The sequence below is a fragment of the Pteropus medius genome, unplaced genomic scaffold, assembly GCF_902729225.1.
Source record: "Pteropus medius unplaced genomic scaffold, Ma_sr-lr_union100, whole genome shotgun sequence".
Taxonomy (NCBI): domain Eukaryota; kingdom Metazoa; phylum Chordata; class Mammalia; order Chiroptera; family Pteropodidae; genus Pteropus; species Pteropus medius.
This window is the reverse complement of record NW_024353790.1, coordinates 514,095-536,827: the sequence shown is the minus strand read 5'-3', so window position 1 is coordinate 536,827 and position 22,733 is coordinate 514,095. Positions and strand designations below refer to the sequence as shown.

General features: G+C 37.9%; 1 protein-coding gene across 14 annotated transcripts in view; it reads right to left on the bottom strand.

Moving 5' to 3' along the window:
- Positions 1-22,733, bottom strand: part of SYNE1 (spectrin repeat containing nuclear envelope protein 1) — a 406,416-nt gene that overhangs the window by 48,977 nt on the left and 334,706 nt on the right. For 13 of the 14 annotated variants that reach the window (XM_039851332.1, XM_039851327.1, XM_039851325.1 and 10 more), the window contains 4 exons: positions 22,221-22,376; positions 17,662-17,820; positions 16,911-17,077; positions 3,087-3,249 (listed from right to left, as the gene is read on the bottom strand). In XM_039851332.1, coding sequence (XP_039707266.1) covers positions 3,087-3,249; positions 16,911-17,077; positions 17,662-17,820; positions 22,221-22,376 — 645 coding nt within the window. Of the gene's footprint in view, positions 1-3,086; positions 3,250-16,910; positions 17,078-17,661; positions 17,821-19,868; positions 20,706-22,220; positions 22,377-22,733 lie in introns of those variants that run through there. The other variant, XM_039851331.1, reaches the window with a different exon arrangement.

Genomic DNA, 22,733 nt, shown 5'->3' with positions numbered 1-22,733 from the left:
CTCCTCCATATACTTCTGAATCTACCTTGGAGCAGACACTCGGGGGAGCCACTGTGGGAACCAGTGCTGGGGTATGAAAACCACAGCTGTAACTGATGGATTGCTGAAAGTGCAGTGTGGACAACCCCAAGAGTTAAAAATTCTACTTTTTTTTAAGGTTGTGGGGGCACAATTTTGTGAGGTTTACCTCCAGGAGCTCAACCAAGTTCCCACAGTATACATACCGGAGAAAAATTCCTTTGTGCTTCGGCTCAAAAGTTCTTGTTAAAATTAATATAGGAAACAAGGTTTGAGGCGTTTTATAATTTTATATAAGTGCCCTAATACAGATAAAGATTTCAGTCTCAGCTTTAACCTGCATTGGTAATGGTTTCGAATTGTCATCTAGTGTCTCTGCATTTATTCTTCTTCATCTATAACACAGAAAAATTTGACAAAATGTCCTCCGAAGCCATCTCAAGTCTACATACATTTCTGCCTAATTACGTCTGTAGACTGACAAGAGAAACGTAGAAATTCCACATAGGGAAACTGAAGAAAATGCATTTCTGATCAATTTAATCTATTTAAATATTTGTCCGAATTTTTCCCCTTTGGAGACAGATTATTATTTATACCTGTCTTTTATAACATGGATTCTCAATGCTCTAATTTTTATAGAATCTTGGTCAAACATTTCCTATAAAGGAAAACTGTAGCAATTATAGTATGATTAAAATAAAATTTTCTCAGTATTCCCTTTGTGCTGGGTGCTGTGTTAAATGCTTTTCTTGTTATTTTTTACAATAACACTACGAGCCATGTTCTCTAATTCTATACATAAGGAATTCTTATGCTTTCTACACATAAAGAATTTGGGAATTAAAACACTTTATTACTTTGCCCCAGGTCATGCTGAAAAGTGGTGAAGCCAAGATTTGAACCCAGGATGTCTATACTTTTAACTACTGTGTATGTTTTTTTAAACTTTAATTTAAAAGTTAATTAAAAGGCAATATAAACATATATTAATATATTTAAAAGTCAACAACTACTATTAAGCTTCCAATGAAGCAGTGCCCTGAAACGACCATTTCCATCTCTTTAACTCTTTCGGTTTTTACTTCTATATTTCTAATTAATTTTGTTATATAACTATATGCACATTTTTCCATTTCATGTTATAGAAATATAGTTGTCAAAGTAAAGGAGTAGGACATCTTTTTATGTTGCTATTTCTTGATTTTTAAATTTTAGATATTTTTTAACATTACTTTTATATTACTATTTTCATAATTTTTTTCTGTCCATTTTCTTTATTCTTTTTGGGGTGCTTCTAAGGAATAATTGAATTGGAATTGGAAACTCTTATATGAATCCTGGCTGCTATAGAAACCTGGCTAGTGACACTGTGGGAGCTGGTACAGTGGGGTGGGAGTCACATCTGTGGTCCTGAGCCTTTTGTTTAATCTCTATTTTTAATATAGTGGCTCCAGCCTCGATGGTGTCCTGTATCCTCATGTCCTACGTCCCTCTGGTCTGCTTGCTCCAGAGACTAATCTTCTGGTCTTCTTCTGGGGAAAATGAGGCAGAGTCGCCTGACTAGCTGGGCTTAGCGGGCAACTGCAGTCTAACCCCTCCTTATTCAGACTTTCAAGCAATCTTCCATTTTAAAGCCCTATGGACTTGATATCTCCACTTCCTGAGGCTCCTTGAACTCTGTGGCATGAATGAGCTTTCTCCATCATTCCTCTGTTAACACCATCATGAGTCATCTATCCACTTTCTATCTTCCAAAATTCTGTTGGATGTCTGTCATCTCTATCATCTTGTCTCCTGTTCTCTTTGCCATTGTGAGTTTTGACCCTTTTTTCCACTTTACTATCATTTTATTTAGGTTTAGCAGTGGATGGAGCTGTAAGTACATCTAATCGATTTGTCATATTTAGCTAGATACTATTTTGATGGTCTCATATTTGCTAAATTATATCAGTCATTAGATTTTAACTTTTATCACATGTAGATATCATTACCATGTTCCCCAGGAGAATCTAGGGAACTGGGGGGCCAACTATGACCCCACAGTTTGATATCAGAATTTCAAATATCAGAGAGTCTATCAGAGTATGTTAATCATACAATTGAAAATATCATTTTAACAATTAAAAAAAATAAATGATAAATTAAATATTAAAGTAACCCTAAATGTAAAAAATATATTTTAATACCTATTCTCATTGGTTTAAATAGTTTGTAAAATAAAGTATATAAACTATTTCACGGGATTATAGAAATAGGTCTGTTTGTAGTTTTTAGACATTTTTTTAAGCGACTTGGCTACAGTGGCCTAAATATAATAAAAGTAAGCAGAGTATGGATAGGATTTTCAAGGACAATCTAAAGGTGGAGTGACAATACTTCTTTAGAGGGTTTATGGTATTTGGTACTGACAACTGGAGTCTGCTATGCTTAGTAAGAATAAGCAAGGGCCGTGGGAGGTGAAAATCCCCTCCTTTTGTATTTTTCAGGGCCACCTTCTTTTGCTTTGTTGAGTTGTGTATTGTATGCTGGTGCGATGTGCTGTCTTTGCAGTACACATGAAGGTGAGTTCACGGTGTGTGGTCTGCAGGTCATGCAATTCTTCTTGCAAAACAAAATTTTAGACTCTAAAATCTCCAAGTGTGCGCTGTAATCTTTCCCTGAACACTACTACATGTAGGCGAGGGGAAGGCTCTTTTTTAAATCTATGGCAGTGGGCTAGGGACCCACAAATAAATAAACAAAACTGTCAGCACTGTTTTAGATACATCATTGCAGCTCAGCCTAACTTACCATCTTAGGATGGCTTCCTGGTGGACCAACAACATTGACCTTGGTAAACTAACAACATTGACCCTACGATGGCATATCTCCTTAAGAGTCAACTCTGTGGTGACATAGAACTTATTTGCCCCCAACACTTGCCTAGCCAAGGCCCCCTTCCCTTTCTCACTAAACCTGCCTAGCTTCCTCCTGATTTTTACCATCTCACACCCACCCCTCTATCCTGGCCAGGAGAACAGATATTCAAGAGCCTATTTGCTTTCTTCAATTGTTTTAAGTTTTACCTGCTGCTCGTTAAGCTTTCTCTGTATTTCCTCCGAGTCACAGGAATCATAGACTATCGGCTTGGCCAGCTCTGACTCGATGAGAGCCAGCCACGTCCGCAGGCTGCTCATGTTCTTATCCAGCTGCTGCACAGCAACCAGAGTCTCCTTTAGCTTCTTCACCCTGTGGGCAGACAAGGGGCGACATCAGCTTCCGCAAGTGGCCTCACTCATGTCTCCCTCCTGAGCAGCAGCAAGCACTGGGTCTGAAGCCAAACTGCCAAAGCCAGGCGCATCCCAGCTCAGCCACCTACTGGCTGCGTTAACTTTGGGCGGTTGTACAACCTTTCTGTGTCTCCGATTCCTCATCTATAAAATGGAGGTGAAGTAAGAGTACTTGTGAGAATTAAGAGTTGAATAATGCATGGTATGTGGGAAATAGTTAATAAATATTTGCTATGATCATACTCAACATAGCCATAAATAATATAACTGGGACAGAAACCTCATGGTTGAAACAAAAATTGTTATTTTTACAAACAATTTACTAATTAATACTCCTATGAAGAATTCCTAGGAGGGAAAAAAAATGAACATTTCCAATGATTTGTCACCAAACAGACTATACATCCACAGTTCTGATCATTTCGGCCGGCCCTGGTGGGATGTATTTCGGCACCCTTGTGGCAGAAATTCAGTTAAAAGAAGAAAGCACACTTAAGGTGAACTATCAGTGAGTTATCACTGAACTTCAGCAATTTGAGTTTTACCATTGCCAGATCACAGTAAAGGTACCTGAGGACCCGGGAGATTGTAAGCGGCAAGGCCGACCACTATCCAATCCTCTACCTGCAGAGCCTAGTTCAGTCCAGTATTCACTACACAGCATGCTTTAAAAAAATTCTTTTCAGAAAGGAGTAAATACCCATTTGTTTAAGATTGCCATTTATCTAACAATCATGTGTGAAACCGTATGTGTAAGATGCTGGGCAGATGAAATAAGTAAGACTTATTTTCCTGATGAAATGTACAATTCTGTCCAGAAATATGGACTTACTAACAATGAAATATAACACAGTCTGGTAAGAAATAAAGTAAAGAAATGAACCCAGTCTCTGACTAATAAACCAGGAGTGACCAATTCTGTCTGGCCACATTCAGATAATCATTCATTCATTCATTCATTCATTCACCATTTGTTCATGTCTTTATTCCTTCTACAGACATTTATTGTACTAAGTAGTCATGGTGCAAGATGACAAAAATGCAGTGATGGCTAAAGGTTCATCCTTGCCATTGAGGAGCTTAAACGCTGATAAAAACAGGGGAAATGAAGAAATAACATTTGAGCTGCATCTTGAGAGGTGGATACAAGCCAAGCAGAATATTTCTGACCTAGGAAACATGAAGAAGAAAAGCAGAGATTCTGAAGGCAAATAGCGTTGTTATGCTAGGGAGACGGGGGTAGAGAGGGTGGAAGATGGTGGCAGAAGGGAGACGAGGAAGAGGTAAGAGATAAGACTGAGGGGTAGACTAGTGTAAGATTATGAAGATTCTGTAGCAATAAGACAATGGGGTTGGATGCAGTTTTAAAGATAAATAAGAACATTGCCAAGACTTATTAGCAAAAAAAAATGATAAGATCGGTTCTGATTTTGAGCAACTGTGAAGTAAGGCTCTTGTGAGAGCCCATTCAGGAAGTAAACAGAAAAGTCAAAACAGCTTCCATCGAAGCCTACACTTGGAAAGCAGAGCAGAAGTGAGAATTAGATTGATAAATTCACACATTTGCATGATGCGAGGCAGAAGGAGTTAAAGATTTGTTTTCCAATTGGGCGACTAGATGCATGCTGCTGCCTCAGAGTGTACGGGACGAAGAGCAGGTCTTTGAGATTAATGGCACATTAAGTTTAGGGTATGATGAGTCTGAAGGATCAGGTAGACATGGAAATATAGTTCTTAGGTCCAGAGAAGAGGCTAGAGTTGATTGCATTGGTTTAGGTGCTGTTGGTGTAGAGTTGACCCCCTATGAAAGAGTGTGAACTAATAAATATGAATTTTAAAAAGCTGTTTAAAGAGGAGGAATCACAGATGAAGAAAAAGTAATCAGAAAGGAAGGAGTTGAACCAGGAAAGTATAGCTTAAAACTAAAGGCAGGAAAAGTTTCAAGAAGGAAGCTTTGGTGGGGAGGATAAGATTAATGTTTAAGGGTAAAATTTGCAACAAGTAGTACATAGCCATAAAGATCTAATGAACTGTATAATAAATATTGCCAATAATATTGTACTATAATTATGTACTGTGATAAATATCACTACAATGACGATCATATTAAAAAATGTAAAAATGTCAAAGTAACAGGTCGTATACTTTAAATTTACGCAATGATATATGTCAAATATATTCATTAAAAAAGGTGTTGCTTAAAGTGCGATCTGCCTCCTTTATTAGATTCATCTGGTTTGCCTCATATAAATGCAGATTCCTAGATCCCAACCCAGTCCTACTGAATCAGAAACTCTGTGCTTGTGGCCAGGGAATCTGCACTTTTAACAAGCGCTCCAAGTGAACTTTATGCAGGCCGCTGGTCTCCATGTTCACATGCTGAGCAGGACAGTATGACAAGGCTTGACAAGAGGACCCATGACCTAACAGAGGGGCTCTGCTGACCCTAAGTCAGTTGTTCATCAGGGGCTGTGGAAACAAAACAGATTGACTGCATTTGGTTTAAGAAATAAACTTAACGGTAAGTGAACGTTGTTTGTTATTTAAAAAAATTAGGGAGTGAAGGTTGAATGAATACGGTATGGAACCTGTAGAGTGATCCAGCGACTATGAAAAATTGGTTGGTTTGTTTTGTTTAATGAAATTTAATATTTAGAATAGCTTCAGAACATTTTTAAGCAGAGAACAAGGAACCATGGAGACAATGCCAAAGACAGAAGAAAAAAAGGTGGAGAGAAATTACAGGTGAACGTAGATGATGGAGCGAGGACACGGAGGAGGCTGGTGGAGGTCACAGGGCAGGGACAGATAAATTAGTTTTGGAAGGTGTTTTCCAAGTGAGAGCAGGGTGAGAGCAGGAGTTTGGGGGAGATACATAGTATTTCTTAACTATTATTGCAAAAAAAAATAGCAGCAAAACTCAATGATTGGATTACTGGCTGGTGAGGGCCTGCCATGGCCGAGTCTGCATAGATGGCTCTAAAAAGAGGACATGGGGACAATGAGCACATGATCGGTGACGTCTAGCATGGCCCTTATTCAAAATTCAGTTTTGCATTTAGACCATAAATCCTGCCTTTCGGTTCAGGACATGTGTTCACCTTATTGACACCGCTCATGATATAAATGAATGGCAGATAAGCAAAATACTTCAATCTCAGAGATGTCAACTTGGATTAATTAAAGAGGTATCTGCTTTAAAAATGTCAAGCGCAACGTGACTTTTTAAAATTCTGGGAATGTGACATATTTCAAGGCAACGATCTGCAATCGAATGCTCTCAGACTGACCACTTGCACGCAAAGTCATCAAGTATTTAGCTCGATTACTTTCAAACAGTTAACGAGGTGATTCTGGAACTATGACTGTTAAAGCATCACTGCTCTCAAACCTCACGTGCCAACTGCTCACTCTCTTCCCACCTCCCCCCTTGCTCCTCCCCAGGTGACTCGGATGGGCTTCTCTGGTCAAGAGCTCTGGAGAAAATGCCTTATAGCCAAAGTATTTTCAGCCTTTCTATTTATTTCTGATCGCATAAAACTGGTATCACCGTTGCTATTACAGTTTCTATAAATCAGTGTTTGTCCCTCGAGTGAAAATCTAGTCATGATACAACCACTTTCCTCTTGGTCATACAAATGCTTTTAAGAGGATTTCCAGTATGGTTAGCTCTTAATACTAATACCTATATTCCACTAATTATAATAAGAATAGTACCTGTATTTGAATAATGTTTCAGTTCGTGAAGGCACCTTTAGGTGCATTACCTTGTATTGTTTGGGAAAAAAAGTGTATTTAAAAATTATGTCCATATGCCACAAGACAGTCTATAGATCAGGATGGAAAGCCTAAGTTGCAATGTTTATCGTGAGTCATAATTCTTTTCAAGATAAGGCTTCTCTAATTAGCTTTATAAATATAAATTGTGCCTTGCGCTCAGGATATTTCAAGGTATTGGCCTTGAACAATCATGTCAAGAAGTTTTACCTAAAACCCAGTCACCTTTCTCTCAGATACAAGATAGAATCCGCTTGAGTGTCCGTCAGTGAATGACAGTTTTACAATGGCTCCTGGGTGCAAAGCTCAGGGGGCACATCCTACCAATGGTCACGGCATGGACTCAGGATTGACACGGTCCTGGCTACCCTGCTTTAGCGCCCAGGCTGAAAGGACAGTCTACCATCAAAAAACCCACTGGGGCAGAACTGAAGAATGGCTCATTGCACTGAGATGTCCGTCCTGCTTTTACCTTAGCAAGAATGTCCTCTAGGGCAGTGCGGTCCCCAACCTTTTTGGCACCATGGACCAGTGCTCCTATGAGCATCTGATGCTTGAGGATCTGAGGTGGAGCTGAGGCTGTGATATTGGCACTGGGGAGCGGCTGCAAATACAGATGAAGCTTCGCTGGCTCACCTGCCACTTACCTCCTGCTGTGTGGCCCGGTTCCTAACAGGCCATGGACCGATACCGGTCCACAGCCTGGGAGTTGGGGGACCCCTGCTCTAGGGAATCTCTCCCACTTAACCAGCTTCCTGTCTTCAGATTTGGCAAGATCTGATTGTAGACTATGCTTTGGGATGGGGTTTTACAGCAATCTCATAATATTGTCAGGGTTTTGTTTAAGGCCAGAGGCTGGAAGAGAACCTCCAGCCTTGCTTCCTTATTTTAACTCCATGCTATTATTTATGCACAATTTCTCTCCCCTGTGGTAAGTTCCTTAAAAAGTTGGAACTGTGAATTTCCATTTTTGGTTTTCTTTTTCCCATGCCATACTAAGCTTTGCACAAAAGTGGGCACTATTTAACTGCCTGCTAAACGTTAATAATTAGCATTCTAAGTAAAATATGTTAACGAAGTTATTCTTAAATTTATTTGATAATAATTAGTTGATATTAAATGTATCCTTACATTTTCCTCTAGGTCTAACATTTGCAAATGGTCTATTTGTCAAGTACCTAAAATTCATTCATTTTCTTGGTTCAAAATTTACTTACAAAAGTGATCAAAAGATGCAAGACACAAAGGGATGTAAACAAACAACAGTTCCACTGGATATTGTCTATATTAGCCAAATAATTCATAGGATTCATTACCTTGTATAATATTGAATGAGTTCCAGTAGGCAGAGCAGTTAGTGTGTAATATGTCACGGGCATCGTGACATGGAAATGCTTGTTCACATAGTCCATTAGGGACAAGTTCCTCTTTCAGATGAATGTGTAAATCTTTGTAAAGTCAATGGGGTGAACATTTAAGTGGTTCTCCTTTCTCATTTTTCAAAAAGTGTATTTGACTGCAAATAGCAAAATACATTGCGCGTGTTATGGGGAGCAGATGTGAGCTGAGAGAAAGTGATCAGGAAAGCCCCCGTATGTCTCCTTTGAGTTTACTGAACTTGATATTTGCAGGACAAGGATCATTCTTTTTTAAGAGAAATGTTCCATAATTTTCTCATTACGTCTTTAAAAAAATCCTTGGATAAAGTGTCACAATATTTTTATTTATCTATCATTATAAAAAGTTTGAGCAATAGTCTTTTTGGTAGCATCCAGGATTATAATTCAAAATAGATGTTTACAGAGATGTTCACAAGACTGGGCAGGTTTAGTGAGCCAGTTAAATCTTAAATCCCTACAGCTTATGGTTTTCTTTTCATAGTTCAATGTGTATTATAGGTGTCTGACCTCTATGGAGAAGGATTCTACTGCTAAACCAAGTTATCCAGCTCTTAATTCTTAATATTGTCACACAGATATACACATATATGCAAACATTATGTATGTGTGTGTGTGTGTATATATATATATATATATATATATATATCTCACTACTTTCTTCCAAACTAATTTAGTAGATTCGGAAACAAAAACAAAAACAAAATTTTATATTCAAAATATAATAGAAACAAAAGTATCATTAGTAAATCCTATTCATCATTCATCAGTAGAAATTTTTTTGGGAGATGTTAGGGTAGAAAAAAATTTTTTTTAAATGAAATGAAAATTCCTGATACGATCTATTCTAACTAGAAAAAAATCATGAAATAGACCTTTGCATAATGCACAGTTACTATTTTAGACATAAACTTCACACGTTGCATATATATTTAAAATCTTTATACTAGTCATTGACCAAAACTTACTGACAAAAATAAACAGAAACAATTTTCTCTTGCACACAAAACCCTCCAGGCTCTTAAAATATGAGTAGATTTTTATTTAATAAAAAGAAAACTTTCAGCTACAAAGCTGTGAGCTGGAGAAGGCTGAATTTCTATTTCATCAGGAGCCCATCCTTTAAATAGCAGATGATGGACTAACCGGATCTTTTTACTGGATCTTTTTCTGAATCTCTTTCCTGTGTCTCCTGCTTTCTACTGTAGCTATACCCTTGGATGAGGCATACGGTCCAGAGACAACTGGAATTCCAAGCCATAACCAAGTCCATTCGCCTTTTCATCCAGCTCTGCATGCCCAGTCAGGGAACAAGAAAACAGATCAACAAATAACTCTCAGGAGTCCACAGCCAACGATCTCCTAACCCCAATCATCTCCACTTAACATTTGCAAAAACAATTATAGAGTAAAGCTCCAGCATCTACCCTATAAACCTCACGTAACACGAAAGCTATGCGTAATGGAAGAAACTCAAGGAGATGCCTGCCTTGTGACATCGCAGTTACACTCTGGAAGATCTGAGTCCGCACAGCCGTCCTCTGCCATCCTCGAGGCACACAGATTTTCGCCACCACCATGAAGCTTCCACTTGCAAAAAGTTAAGTCTGTAGAGCAAAAGGCTAAACTCTGAGTAGGGATGAAAGTTTCCCCTTGTCTGTACGTGGAAGTATGAAAATGCTCACCCTAGACAAATGTTGGTAAGTCTCTCTGCCTGATAATATGACACTGAGCAGTGACAAGTGGTCATGTTTCTAAATAAAACCTACATTCATTAACATGTGCCAGGCTTGATCTCCTGGAATGTAGGCCACGAGTGTAAGAAGGGGAAAGGCTCAGGGTAATTTGCAAGGAGGGGGAGGCTCCAGGTCTAAAGAAAGAAAGCCATCAAAATAAGGCCGGCTGCAGACACTCCATCGCTCTGCAAGGACAGTCACCTTTTCTTGTGGGCTATTTATTTGTTAACTCGGACAAGATGTTTGAAAAAAATAAATCACTCAAATGCAAACAAACAAAACCTCCACAAGCACAGCCGATTGCAGTAGCAAAGAGGAGCAATTTCTTTTCTTCTTCAGCCTCATATGCCAGCTAAGTGGTGTAAGTAGGAGTTTTAGGGGCGGTCAGGGAAGGCAGGATGGAGACGATATTCTGCGGGAAAGTACTTGGTCTTGATCTTTGAGTAGACAGACTATGTGAGCGTGAAAATAAAGAAAAAATATTATTCTCCCCTTACATATTTAAAGCCTTTGTCCTTTTAAAAATAATAACGGAAAGTAACAAAAATAATGTGTTCATTTTAAGATGATTAAAAACAAAAGTATTCATTTGCTTGGTGGAATTTCAGGTAACTTTTTTTTCTTTTGTGAATTTCAAGAGTTTCCAAATTTTCTGCACTGAGTCTGTATTAATGTCATAATTTAACTTTTAAAGAAAATAATCTTCCAAATTATTAATTACTGGTAATTTAATACAATGTGACTAATGCTGGCTGCTTTAAATTCTGTTTGGAGTAAGGTATACATACACACAAATAAGTTAGAAATAACTTAATAAAGAATGAACGTTTGCCAAGTTCTTTTTAAAAGCTGTATATAATGAATTGCATCTAAAATAACACAAGACATTTGGTTTTGCTTGTGTGAGTTGACTGCTTTTAAAAGAACAACACATTTTCTTTGTAAAAGAAGCACACCTGTATTTTATATATAAGAAACATACTCCAGAAAAGTTAGTGATAAATAAAATTATTTTTCAAATCTTGCCACTTAAACATATCCTATTGTGACTTTTTAAAATACAACAATCACTCCTCTGATGTATTTTTAACATATCGGGAATGTGAACATAACTTTGGTTAAAGGAATATATTGGTCATGAATCATAATAGTAGGAAAATTTATTTTTTCTTGATTATGAATAACATTAAAAAAAACTTGAGAACTTTAAACTTTTTTATTGCCATTATTTCTTTAGTTTAATTCCTTTTTACTTTATTCAGTTTTCCTCATGGGTTAAAGTTTGTTTTTTTCCTCCCCTGCTCATTATCATTAGCATGATACATTTAATCCAGTGAATTAAATATGAGGCAAGTCAAGGCTTTAAAGATACAATTGTAGCAACATCAAAAAAAAATAACAATATAAATGTCTACCAATAGGGAAAATACTGGATAAATCATGGTATATTAAAACCATGACTACTCTGCAGCTCTGTAGAAGAATGAGATTGCCATACATAGCGTTTTAATAGTGTCTATGGTCCTTTCCCATGTTGTCTCATTGGAGATGTGGCAGTTATTTTGAAAATGAGGCATCTTGGGCTCAGAGAGGTTATGCAGAAAGCCCTAGGTCACACAGCCAGAACAGGGAGGACTAAACTCAGGTTTCCTGATGAGCTCTGTGCTGTTTCCATGCTTGCTGCATCTCTGCTTTCCTGGTCTTAGTCAGATATCTCTGGACTGACTACAATGAGACAATACCAGCCATAAATGCCAAGAATGAAGTCTCCTTTTTCCTCTAGTGCGGGCAGAACTCCCGTTAGACCGAAACTCTGTCTGAGGCCAGCTGCCACAACTGCGCAAAGCCTCTTTTGCACTGCACATGCTGTTTACCCACCTCTAAAGTAGAGCCTCTGAACTCCCTCTGAGATGAGAGCTGATGTTTATTGAGCATTTCACGTGCTAAGTGGTTCACAGGTACTATCTCATCTAAACCTCCGAATAACCTTTTGCACATGTGGTAACTGAGGTAGTGAGAAGACAAGTAACGTGTGGTGTAGGTGAAGCAGAAACACGTTACAACCTGGGCAGCTGAAGACCTAAGCCTGAGCTCAGCTTTACTCTTCTCTGTACGTCTGCCACTTTCCATCCTATGCTGTAGATGGGAGAAACTCAACAAATACTGGAGGGACCACTCTGTCAGAAGAACTGTCAGGTCCTGGGATGACACTGGTGCTCAAGTTGGATACGCTTACATTTTCGAAGAGAAAAGAAACCTTTAATCAACTGGCCCCACAAAGGTATTTATTATGGAGAGGGAAATGCTATGAAGGAGAAGTACAGAAAGCCTCGTGAGCAGGTAAGAAGAATTTGACCTGAGCTGGAGAAAAGAAAGAAGGTGAAGAGCTAGGAGCTGGTCAGGCCAGGTGGGGGCGGGGGACTGAGGGGAAGATACAACAGGAAGAGGAAGGCCCTGGGGTGAGGAGTCATGTGCATACTTGCTTTACTACCCTTATTTGGTTAGAGACCATTTTCTTTTTCATCTGTACCTGTGAGAGCTGGCATCAGCCAACTACAGCTGCCCACCTGTTTTGGTAAATAAAATGCCATGGGAACCCAGCCTGGCTTTTCTGTTGACGTATTCTCTATGGCTGCTTTTGCCATTCAACGACACAAGAGTTTTGGTAGCAACCGTCTGGCCCACAAAGCCTAAAATCTCTACTCTCTGGTCCTGAGCAGGAAGTCTGCCAACCTCTGCCTTGTTGCAATATGTGCAGTTCATACGTGGGAGGCATTTGATAGGTTTTTATGAATTGCATTTGTTTTTACTCTACTTCTATGCAATGTTCAATAGAACTATAATAAATACACAGAGTAAAAGCAACCAGTCACAGAAACACCATGTATTATATAATTCCATGTACATGAACCTACCAAAATGCGTAAATCTATACAGACAAAAAGTGGATTAGGGGTGGACCGGGGCTGGAGGAAGGAGAGTAGAGGGAGGAAAAGGGATTGTTAATGGGTAATAGGGTTTTATTTGGTGGGGACAAAACTGTTCTAAAATTGATAGTGGTGATGAATGTAACGCTCTGTAAATATACTAAAAAATCACTGAATTATATACTTTTGATAGAAGCGTTATACAGTATGTAAATTATATGTCAATAAAATTGTTATTGAAAGAAAAAAACAAAGCCAAGTAACTAAAGTGTGCTTTTGTTCTGGTGATGGGGATTTAGGTTTGATGCAGGGAAGAAGAATATACTTATTTTAGAGAATCTAGTTAATTTTTTTAAGTCATTACAGCAGAGCAAACGACTTAAGTCTGACTTGCCTAGACCCTGAGATAGGAAATGTTCAAAAATGCATTGTCTATTATAAGAAGCACTAAAAAACTAATGCTAAAAGACAAATTTTCTGTTACTCCTGAGCTCTAGAAAAATTGCTATGTGGGTTTTTTTCAGAGAGTTCACTGACAAAATGAAAGCCAGATTCCTTAAAGACAGTTTTATAGAAATTACAATGATGACTGTTTCTTATGTCGACTCTTAGTGAAAATCAAGGGCTCAGAAATGCTTTCAATTGTCTAAGCCAGTGCTGAACAATAGAACTTTCTGGGATGATGAAAAGATTGTGAATCTGTAGTGCCCAGTAAGGTAGCCATCATCCTCATGTGGTTATTAAACATTGGCAATGTGGCTAGTGCAACTGACTAGACTTAAAATTAAACTGTAATTTAATTGTATTCCATTTCACTAAGTTTAAATAGCCTCACCTAGCTAGTGACTGCTATCCTGGACCGAGAAGGTCTAGAAAGTATGGAAAGTATGCAACGCTGTCCACTGAGCCCTAAAAGTAACTGAGCACATCTCGTTGCCCTAAAAAACTGACAACGATTGAGAATGGTTAAAAAATTCAATGCAAAACACATCTGTTTTATACTCAGAATGGTCTAAATTAATCCACTAGTGATAGGAAGTTGACACAACCATGCGTTCTATTTGTCCGTAGTAATAGGATCATTATTGGTGAATCTTCCTCTGTCTGTCTCTGTGTCTGTCTGTCTCTCATCAGCATATTTCTGTTATTTGGGAAGCTATTCACTGAAAATATAATCTATTCACTGAAAATTCAACTTTAGTAATGTATCTTTTGAAAAAATAAACTAAATAACATCTAGAAAATTCTCACTTAAAATCATCTTCAAGAATAACCTCTCCATTCCCACGAGAGCACCAAAACACAAAGAAATGTCAAAAGGCATAACTAGGTTATGTTCTGTTTTAATGAATCAGTATGACAAAAAAAGTCGAAAGAGGGAAGAGCGTTGAATGAGACTGAATCATAGAAACCAAATATTTCAGCTGGCAGGTCATAGTGGAATTTGGGTGTAGGAGGTGGCATCTAGTTTGTGCACTAGCAAGCTCTGATAAACAAGGAGATAGAAAGCAAATGTAATGGTGGAGGGTCATTTAGGAGAGGCTTCAAGGAGACTATGAATACTGTGTGGCATTAAACTTGAAGATAAGTTAATGGTCAACACATCATCTAGTCCACTTTGGAAGGAGGCAATTAGAAATGGACAACATATGTACAAAAGTCTCCCACAATAGTCTACTTCACAAAAGTAGAAACATACAAGCATTTTTGGGACTATAGTATATGTACATTATAAATATTTAACTGATTCAACTTTAGTAATGTATCCTTTGGAAAAATAAACTAAATAACATCTAAAAAATTCTCCCTTGAACCATCAGACAGAGAAGTTATAAATAATCATGATTTTTGAGGCTAAAACACCTAATTCATTTGATGTAATGTTGGCTAACAGGTGGGCATACACTAACCTAGCTGCTTATGCTTAAATTATATCAAATTTAAAACATCTTTGACATAGTGTGTCCTCATATTTCACACCATTGAGCCACGCAAAATTAAAATAAAGAATGTTAACTGGTTTAGCTGAATTACATGGCAATGCAAGCCAATCCATGAGTCATCACCTGACCAAAAGAATTCAGGACTGTTTACCAAGAGGGTGGCTTCCCGAAGAAGGGTATTTATAGCACAAGAGGATTTAATTTCTCCTTCTGAAATAAGATTTTATCAGTGACTGAGAATCTCAAACAGAGCATTGGGATCCTAAACCTACAAAGATGCCTAAAAACTTACAGTAATTTAAATTGAACTGTACACTTCCATCTCTTTATAGTACTATTGCTTAGAGCATTTAGCTCATCATTTTACTTGATTTCTTTGGCTATCTGTACTCCCACCATGAATACAGAGATAAGGAAGTCATAAGTCTGGCAGCTAAGAGAGCACAGTGCTCTAGACCATGGGCTGTGCAGTCTCAGGGTGCAGGCTCTGGCACTCAGCACTTGTGACCATGGACAAACCCAAGCTTCAGCTTCTGCATTTGGAAAACAAGTATAATAATAATGTGCACTTCAAAGTGTGTTGTGAAGAACTCATGAGAAGATGCGTATGAAGCCTGTAGCATCGTCACTGGCACAAACTAGGGGTTAGATAAATGTTAGCTGTTACAGTGCTAACTGTTAAACATTTTGAAAATTTGTAAATGAATGTAAGCATTTATTCCATTTTTGTTTTATGAAAATATAATAAATTATGTCACTTTTTTCTTAAATTAGATCCTCTTTGATAACTCCATTATAGAAAAAAAAATATACAAAATGTTTTCAAAATTAACATATGGAATTGTCATGCCTACATGCAGTTTTTGTGGGCACACAGTATTCAAAAGGCTCTGTTTCGTGTCCATTTTTATGTAGCACGGCTCAAGAAAGGAACACAGATAAAAAAGTGTATTGGGGATTAGCTCCAAAATGGCTGTGAATCAGAAGCATTTGTTACATTCCAACTCTGCAAACTGCCACAAAGAAGAATACCCATTCAAATATTCAAATATTCATTCATTCATTCATTGCATCCAGGTGCTGTTCTTGGTGTTTGCAATATTCATTGAACAGAATGGGCAAAGATGTCTGCTCTCATAGAGCCTGCATTCCAACATGAAGTGACGTCCAGCTAACCTAAAGCATCTACTTAGTCATTCCCTCTTTTCACATCAAATAACACTACCTCATTCAATTATGTCAGACTTCTATATGCTAGTAAAGACCCTTGTATATATTTTTCTTTTTGATTTTATTCCTTTTACTCACCCTGCCCTTCTGCAATAGAACCTGAATGTAATATTCCTCTTATAGATGAGGCAGACACTTAATAGTTATCATTAAAAGCTAAGCACAAAATTACAATAATGAAGCAGATTATTTTTACAACTAAATAGAGTGGCAATATTTAGCTTTATTCCTTGCTAGTGAGAAATAAGTAGGAATGTGAAAACTTTTTTTTTTTGGCTACTGTAGACCAAAACACCCCCCAAGATAATGGTTGACAGTTTTACATTCTTCCTTTCAGGCAGCCGAATATCCATGAAGTCCTAAAATAAATAATTTTCTCTTGAGAATAAATTTTGTTTGGATATGACTTTCTTTCAGCTAACTGCAAACACCATTAAGTTTATAAAATGAGAATTTTAAAGTTAACAGAAGTGACATTTATGAGAAAAGCATGAACTAAAATGCTGGAATGAAGAACGGAGATTTATTGGATTATCTCTAGCTGAAATGTAAGATGGACTGAACGCTTTAAAACTCTGCACGCACGTGTCTATTGACAGGTCCTTGTTACCTGGCTGCCATGAGATCCAGGAGATGCTGCCACCGGTCGTTGACCTTTCCGAGCTTGTATTCGATCTCAGAGGCTTTGCTTTCATGGCTGGCTCTAGCAAGTCGTTCTCCCATTTGTTGAAGCTGGATTTTGTTCTCTTGGGCAATAGCAATTTCCTCTTGATAATCCTGTGTAATAGGTAGCAATCATAGAGGTCAGAAAGCATATTCCTGATACTTTCAGCTTGGCTGTACTAGAAACGTGATAATTACAGTTTTCTAGCGCTTAGGAATAGTTTGGGCATGAGGAATACCCCGTGAATATCTGTCCATGTGTACAAGACTTCGTAGAACCTATTTCTCAGGTTTATAAATTATGTTTATACATTATGTTTTCTAAAGAAACTGTCAGTTTTCTTGATCCTAGGATTTTTTTCTTAGTTCCTCTCTAGTGATGTTACCGCTTTAAAAACAAAAACAAGAAACACAAAAGAAAACTAATATGCATTAATGATTCCCACTGAACTGGTAACTACACCCCAAAATAGTGAATGTTATTTATCAGCAGATAATCTATATCATTACAAAGTGAAAATATTCTCTGTATTTTTAACGTAAAAGAAGCTTTTCCATGCAAGTTTGTTTTATATTAAGAAGGTAAAACATTTGTAATAGAGTGACAGAAACGTAATTATGAGCCAGGCCATCTACCTATTAAAAGTACGCCTAAGCATTAGGAAGAGTAAAAACATATGTAGCCAGGCATCTCATACCTTCCTGAGCTTCTCTATCATTTCTTCAATGAGAATGTCTCCATTTTGGGAAACTTTGCTTTCCATCTGAGTCAACCATTCGCAAAGCTCCTTGTTCTTCTCACTGAAGACTGCCCATTCATTCAACCTCTCTCTTACTTGCTGCCGCCTTAGGGAGAGCTGAAAAGTTTAAAATGAGAGAAAATGCAAAAGGATAATCAGAGTGGAACTCATATCCTGGGGGAAATAGCCCATGCACTTGCTGGGCGGACCCATAGAAGCGATAGTGCCTGTCTTTAGGTGTCATTCCCTGAGGTGCAGTCCAGGGACACTGCTCTTTAGCATCGAGTTTTCACAAGTCTCTGCCATTAAGACAAGTGGGAGGTATTGAACCCTGTGCTTCCCTCCTGGAGAGCCATGTGCCTGTTCACTGCCGACACATTCTGAACAATCCAGCTGTACACTATAGTTGGTCCTCTGTAGATATAATATAGGATTATTATACTTTCACTAAAAAAAAGTTTTTTTTGAGGCAGAAAAATACAAAACAGCCAAAGAGTGAATTTACCTGGTATGGGGGTCAGGGTGGGGAGGGGTGGATGGATACTGATAGGAATGGAAAAGGCTAAGAAAACACAGGTTCAAAAGTTTTGGGGACAAATTTCACCTATGCTTTGCTGTTCCAAGACTGCGCTGATGATAAGAGCACATGGCTTCCTTCTCTGCCCTTTCCTCTAGGACTCTGCCGGCAGAGTGTACAGTATTCTGATCTGCTAGAATACTAAGATTTTGAATTTTCTGGTGGATATGACTTTTTTCTTTTCATTCAGAGCATCAGAGTTAGGAGTGTGGCTGATAGTTAAAATTCTGGTTCAATGACGTCCAAGCTGAAGCTACATTTTCCTAACTGGAATCTCTCAAAGCAAACATTTTCCAAGAAAAGACTAGAAACTCCTGCCTTTGAGACTTATGATTAACAGGTCTTGCTATATGTAGCTCCTCCCTTCTGCTTCCCCCAATCTTGGCCATGCGCAGGAATGATTTCCAGGGCTTTTCTCAAAAACATCTGCAGAAAAGATGACCAACAGTTGAAAAATATTATATATTTCTTTGACAGGTAGGTATTATTATCCCCATTCCAGAGACAAGGAAAGAGGTTAGGGACATTGGTTTATAGTCAATATGAGATAGGACCAGCAAAAGCTTGAGTCTTTGATAGAGGCTGTAATATAACATGATCAAATATCCAGAGGCAAGTGAGATTCAAAAACAGTCTTCATCATGCACTAATGATATGACCAGGGCTGGGTTATTCATCTTCTCCAAGTCTTACTTTCTTCATTTGTAAACTCATCTTCCATTGGTTCCAAAATTCATTAAACAAATGTTTATCGTTTACAGTGAACGAGTATCTACTATGCGCCAAGCATTGTCCTATGTACTGGAATACAGTAGGCTCATAATAGAACACAATGATTTAAGAAAGTGACAGGTAAATACTAAAAACTTAACAAAAACAGGCCATTGATATACTGCTACTGCTATACACGACTACAGGGCATCATTTGAGCTTTTCATTTTGTTTCCTCCTCGACAGTCCTCTATATTCAATATCTCCACTAAGTAGCTGGAATATGTGTATATCTAGTGTTTATCACACACCGTGGAAGTGTTGCTTTCATTTGCTTACTCAGAGCAAGAGCTCAAAGAGCAAGAGGTAGGCTATATGTACTGCAAACGTACCAAAAGCCTTTCAAAAGATTTAAATTCATAATTGGGAGAGCATTTTCCTTTTGGTTTGTAAAACTAATATTTAGGTCGTATGATAAGGGAACACTACCACCATTTTCTTTGGGTTCGGCTGAAACCCTCAAATTATTTATCATCTTAGCACATATTTACATTTTCTGAAGGGTGTAAACACACTGCGTTGCCACCAGCTGACAAGTACCAGCTAAAACCTTCACAGAGTGAGGCAGCTGAACAGGAAATACATCCTTTTCTACTTCAAATATTTTTACCACGACAATTTGAAAAATACCGAGCAATTACAATGATGATATATTTATATCTCAATCAGAATTACAGATGCATCTAGAAACCAAAACAGAAATAAAAGCAAACATAAGCTATGGCTGGCTGCACACAGGCGCAATCAACCATTTGGGGAGTCTATTTGAAAATGCGATACTTTAACATTTTAACTCTGCTCTGCCACATTTACTTACAGCACTTCTTCCTCGTTCTCATCTGAGTCCCAATTACTCCTGCCTTCCCATCAGCTGCTTTGACTGGAATACGAACAGACCCCTCACTCTTTACAGAGGGATACTGCCATGTTTATTTCAAGTTTGTAACTTTTAAAATGAGACATAGGCACAGGCTCATTTCCTTTTGTGGTTTCATACTTAAGAGAATTTCTCCGGAAACACTAACTCAAGAACTAGTAACTGATCTACATGCCTCCTTACATTAATATCCTGGCACCTTTGGTATGACCATGACTAAACTCTCACCTGTTTAAATATTCTTATTAGATGGAAGGAATGTGAGAGATGTACACTTTAGCTTCATGCCTTAAAAACACTATATATTCAGTCTGCTTCCTTTTTTACTTACGTTCGAGTCCACTCACAGGTATGAATCTCTTTATGGCATATCGTATGATCAACAGCAGCTTTCAAAATGTACTTCTAAATGCACTGTTGTCTCTCTGTATGTCTCTATATATCTATGACTGGTGAGCAATTTTCCAGCATAAATTTTTTTCCTTTTTTCTTTTTCCAGCTTTACTGATATATAATTGACATAACATTGTGTAAGTTTAAGGTGTACAATGTGATGATTTTGTACACATGTATACGGAGAAACGACTACCACCAGGTTAGTTAACATACCTATCACCTTACATAATTACCTGTTTTGTGTGGTTAGAACATTTAAGATCTACTTTTTAAGCAACTTTCAAGTCCATAGTACAGTCCGTGAATCAGAGTCACCACGCGGTAAGTTAGAGCCGCAGGATTTACTCATCTTGTAACTGGAAATTGGTGCCCTTTGTACCTCATGGTATTTCTACACAGTACTAGTTTTCAGAAATTGAAAAGTATTGCATAATCATAATCTTAACTTCAAAATATTCAGAAACCTTGTCATTATTTTACATTTAGAGGAACATAAGTATAAAGATATAAAACAAATGTCCTAAAGGCTTGTCTAAATTATTAACAGTACATATGACCATTTAGCTTCTCCAGGCACCGTTGATAAAAAGAAATGGTCTTTGTCCTCAAGGACTTCATAGTCTTGAAATCAAGTCACAAACATTAAAAAAAGAAGAGAGGAACAATGCACTGACCCATGACGGCACAGAACGCAAGAGAAATGGGACTTCAGAGAAGCAGAAAAATACTGAGGTCCGAGCATCGCAAACAATGACATCATAGGTGTTGTGGCATTTGAAAGAAGAAGATGGCTTAGAAAATGGAAGGGAAGGAATAAGTCAATCTAGACAGGAAGAATGGCCTGAGCAAGGTCTTGGAGTAGGGCAATTCAAGGCAGGCTTGGGAAGGAAATAGGAGTCAATATCTAAAGTGCGATCTCTAAAGTACGACATCAGTTAGCCTGAGACATGGATCTAGTCCAATTCATTTCACCTAATATGTTGAAAAGTATTGAGTCAGCAAGTAGTGCTAGACATGAACTTGTTTATACCCAGTGTTCTTTACCGTATAGATTCTTCTGGACTAATTTTAGTCTCAGCTCAACTGTAAACTTGATCATAGGGAAGTTTACTGCAGCTTGTGAAATTCACAATAATTACTGTGACTGACTCATTTAACAAATATGCATCACAGCTTATTATGTGCCAGGCAAGGCAACTGGGAACAGGAAGGGACATGACAGACATGGTCCCTGCTTCTTGGTGAGTAGAATCTCCAGGCCATCGGTCAGAGCCTGTTCTTCACTTGTGGGCCTTCAGTCGATGTTATTCCTTTGGCCTTGAATGTCTTCTCATGACTTTTCCACCAATCTTTTCCTTTCATTTCCAAATCAAAACCCAATGTGGGATCTCTTTTAAGGTATTATACATATAGAAGATAATTAATAAATGAGTGAAGTGTGACTAAAAATGTCTCAAAGCATGAATTATTAAAAACCACCATGGTAAATCAACAGCAATGATAAATGTGCCATATACAAAACCAGTTCCACAGTATCTTCTAAAATTGCAAATAAAACAATGGTTTTTCACATGTTTAAAGTAAGAAAGAGATCACTAATATCTACCTAGCAAAACCATATCCATGAACCACAAAACTTGATTCCTCTTTAAAATTTTGTGCCAGTCAGTGAAAGAATGAACAAAACAAATCCAGTTTGAATGCATCTTAAATATAGAAGGGTAAGAAATAATTGTCTTCATCCGAAATATTATTGTAGTAATCACAGAGTTCTTCCTCTGTGCTCACTATGAGTTATGGGACGGGTCCAAATGTGGCTCAAGACATTTGACATTCCAAATCCTCTGCCAGGTTTCCACCTTTCTGAGCTAATGCTGAGTGTAGCATTTATCTTACCTGATGGCAGAGTTCTTCCCACTGCCTCTGCAGAAGCTCCACGCGTTCGTTCAGGATGGAGATATCATCGGCACTGATGTAGGTACAGAGGGTGTCCTTCAGTAGTGTCAGCTGTGCCAAGTCGTCTGTCCAGCTCCCCACTGCATTTTCCAATTCCTGGATTAAAAAACAACAAAACAAAACAAAACAAAACAAAACAAATCTTGAATACCCACTGACATCCGTCATCAACAATTTCTGTAGTATATTCAGAATCCCTTCTTGATACAATTACCTTTCCATCCCACTCTGTTCGAACATCTAACTTGGTATCTACTTATTTGCTTCCTACACACCTTGATAATTTGTCAAGTTCTTCTGATTAAATATCATGTTGCCTACAGAATCTTCCTGCCATCTGTTCACCATTTCATTGATCATTTTTGATCATCTTTTCTTTGACATTTCAGCACTTCATTGAACTTTTCTTTTAAACTGACTTCGTAACCCCCTAACCCATCCTTTCTTTTTGTC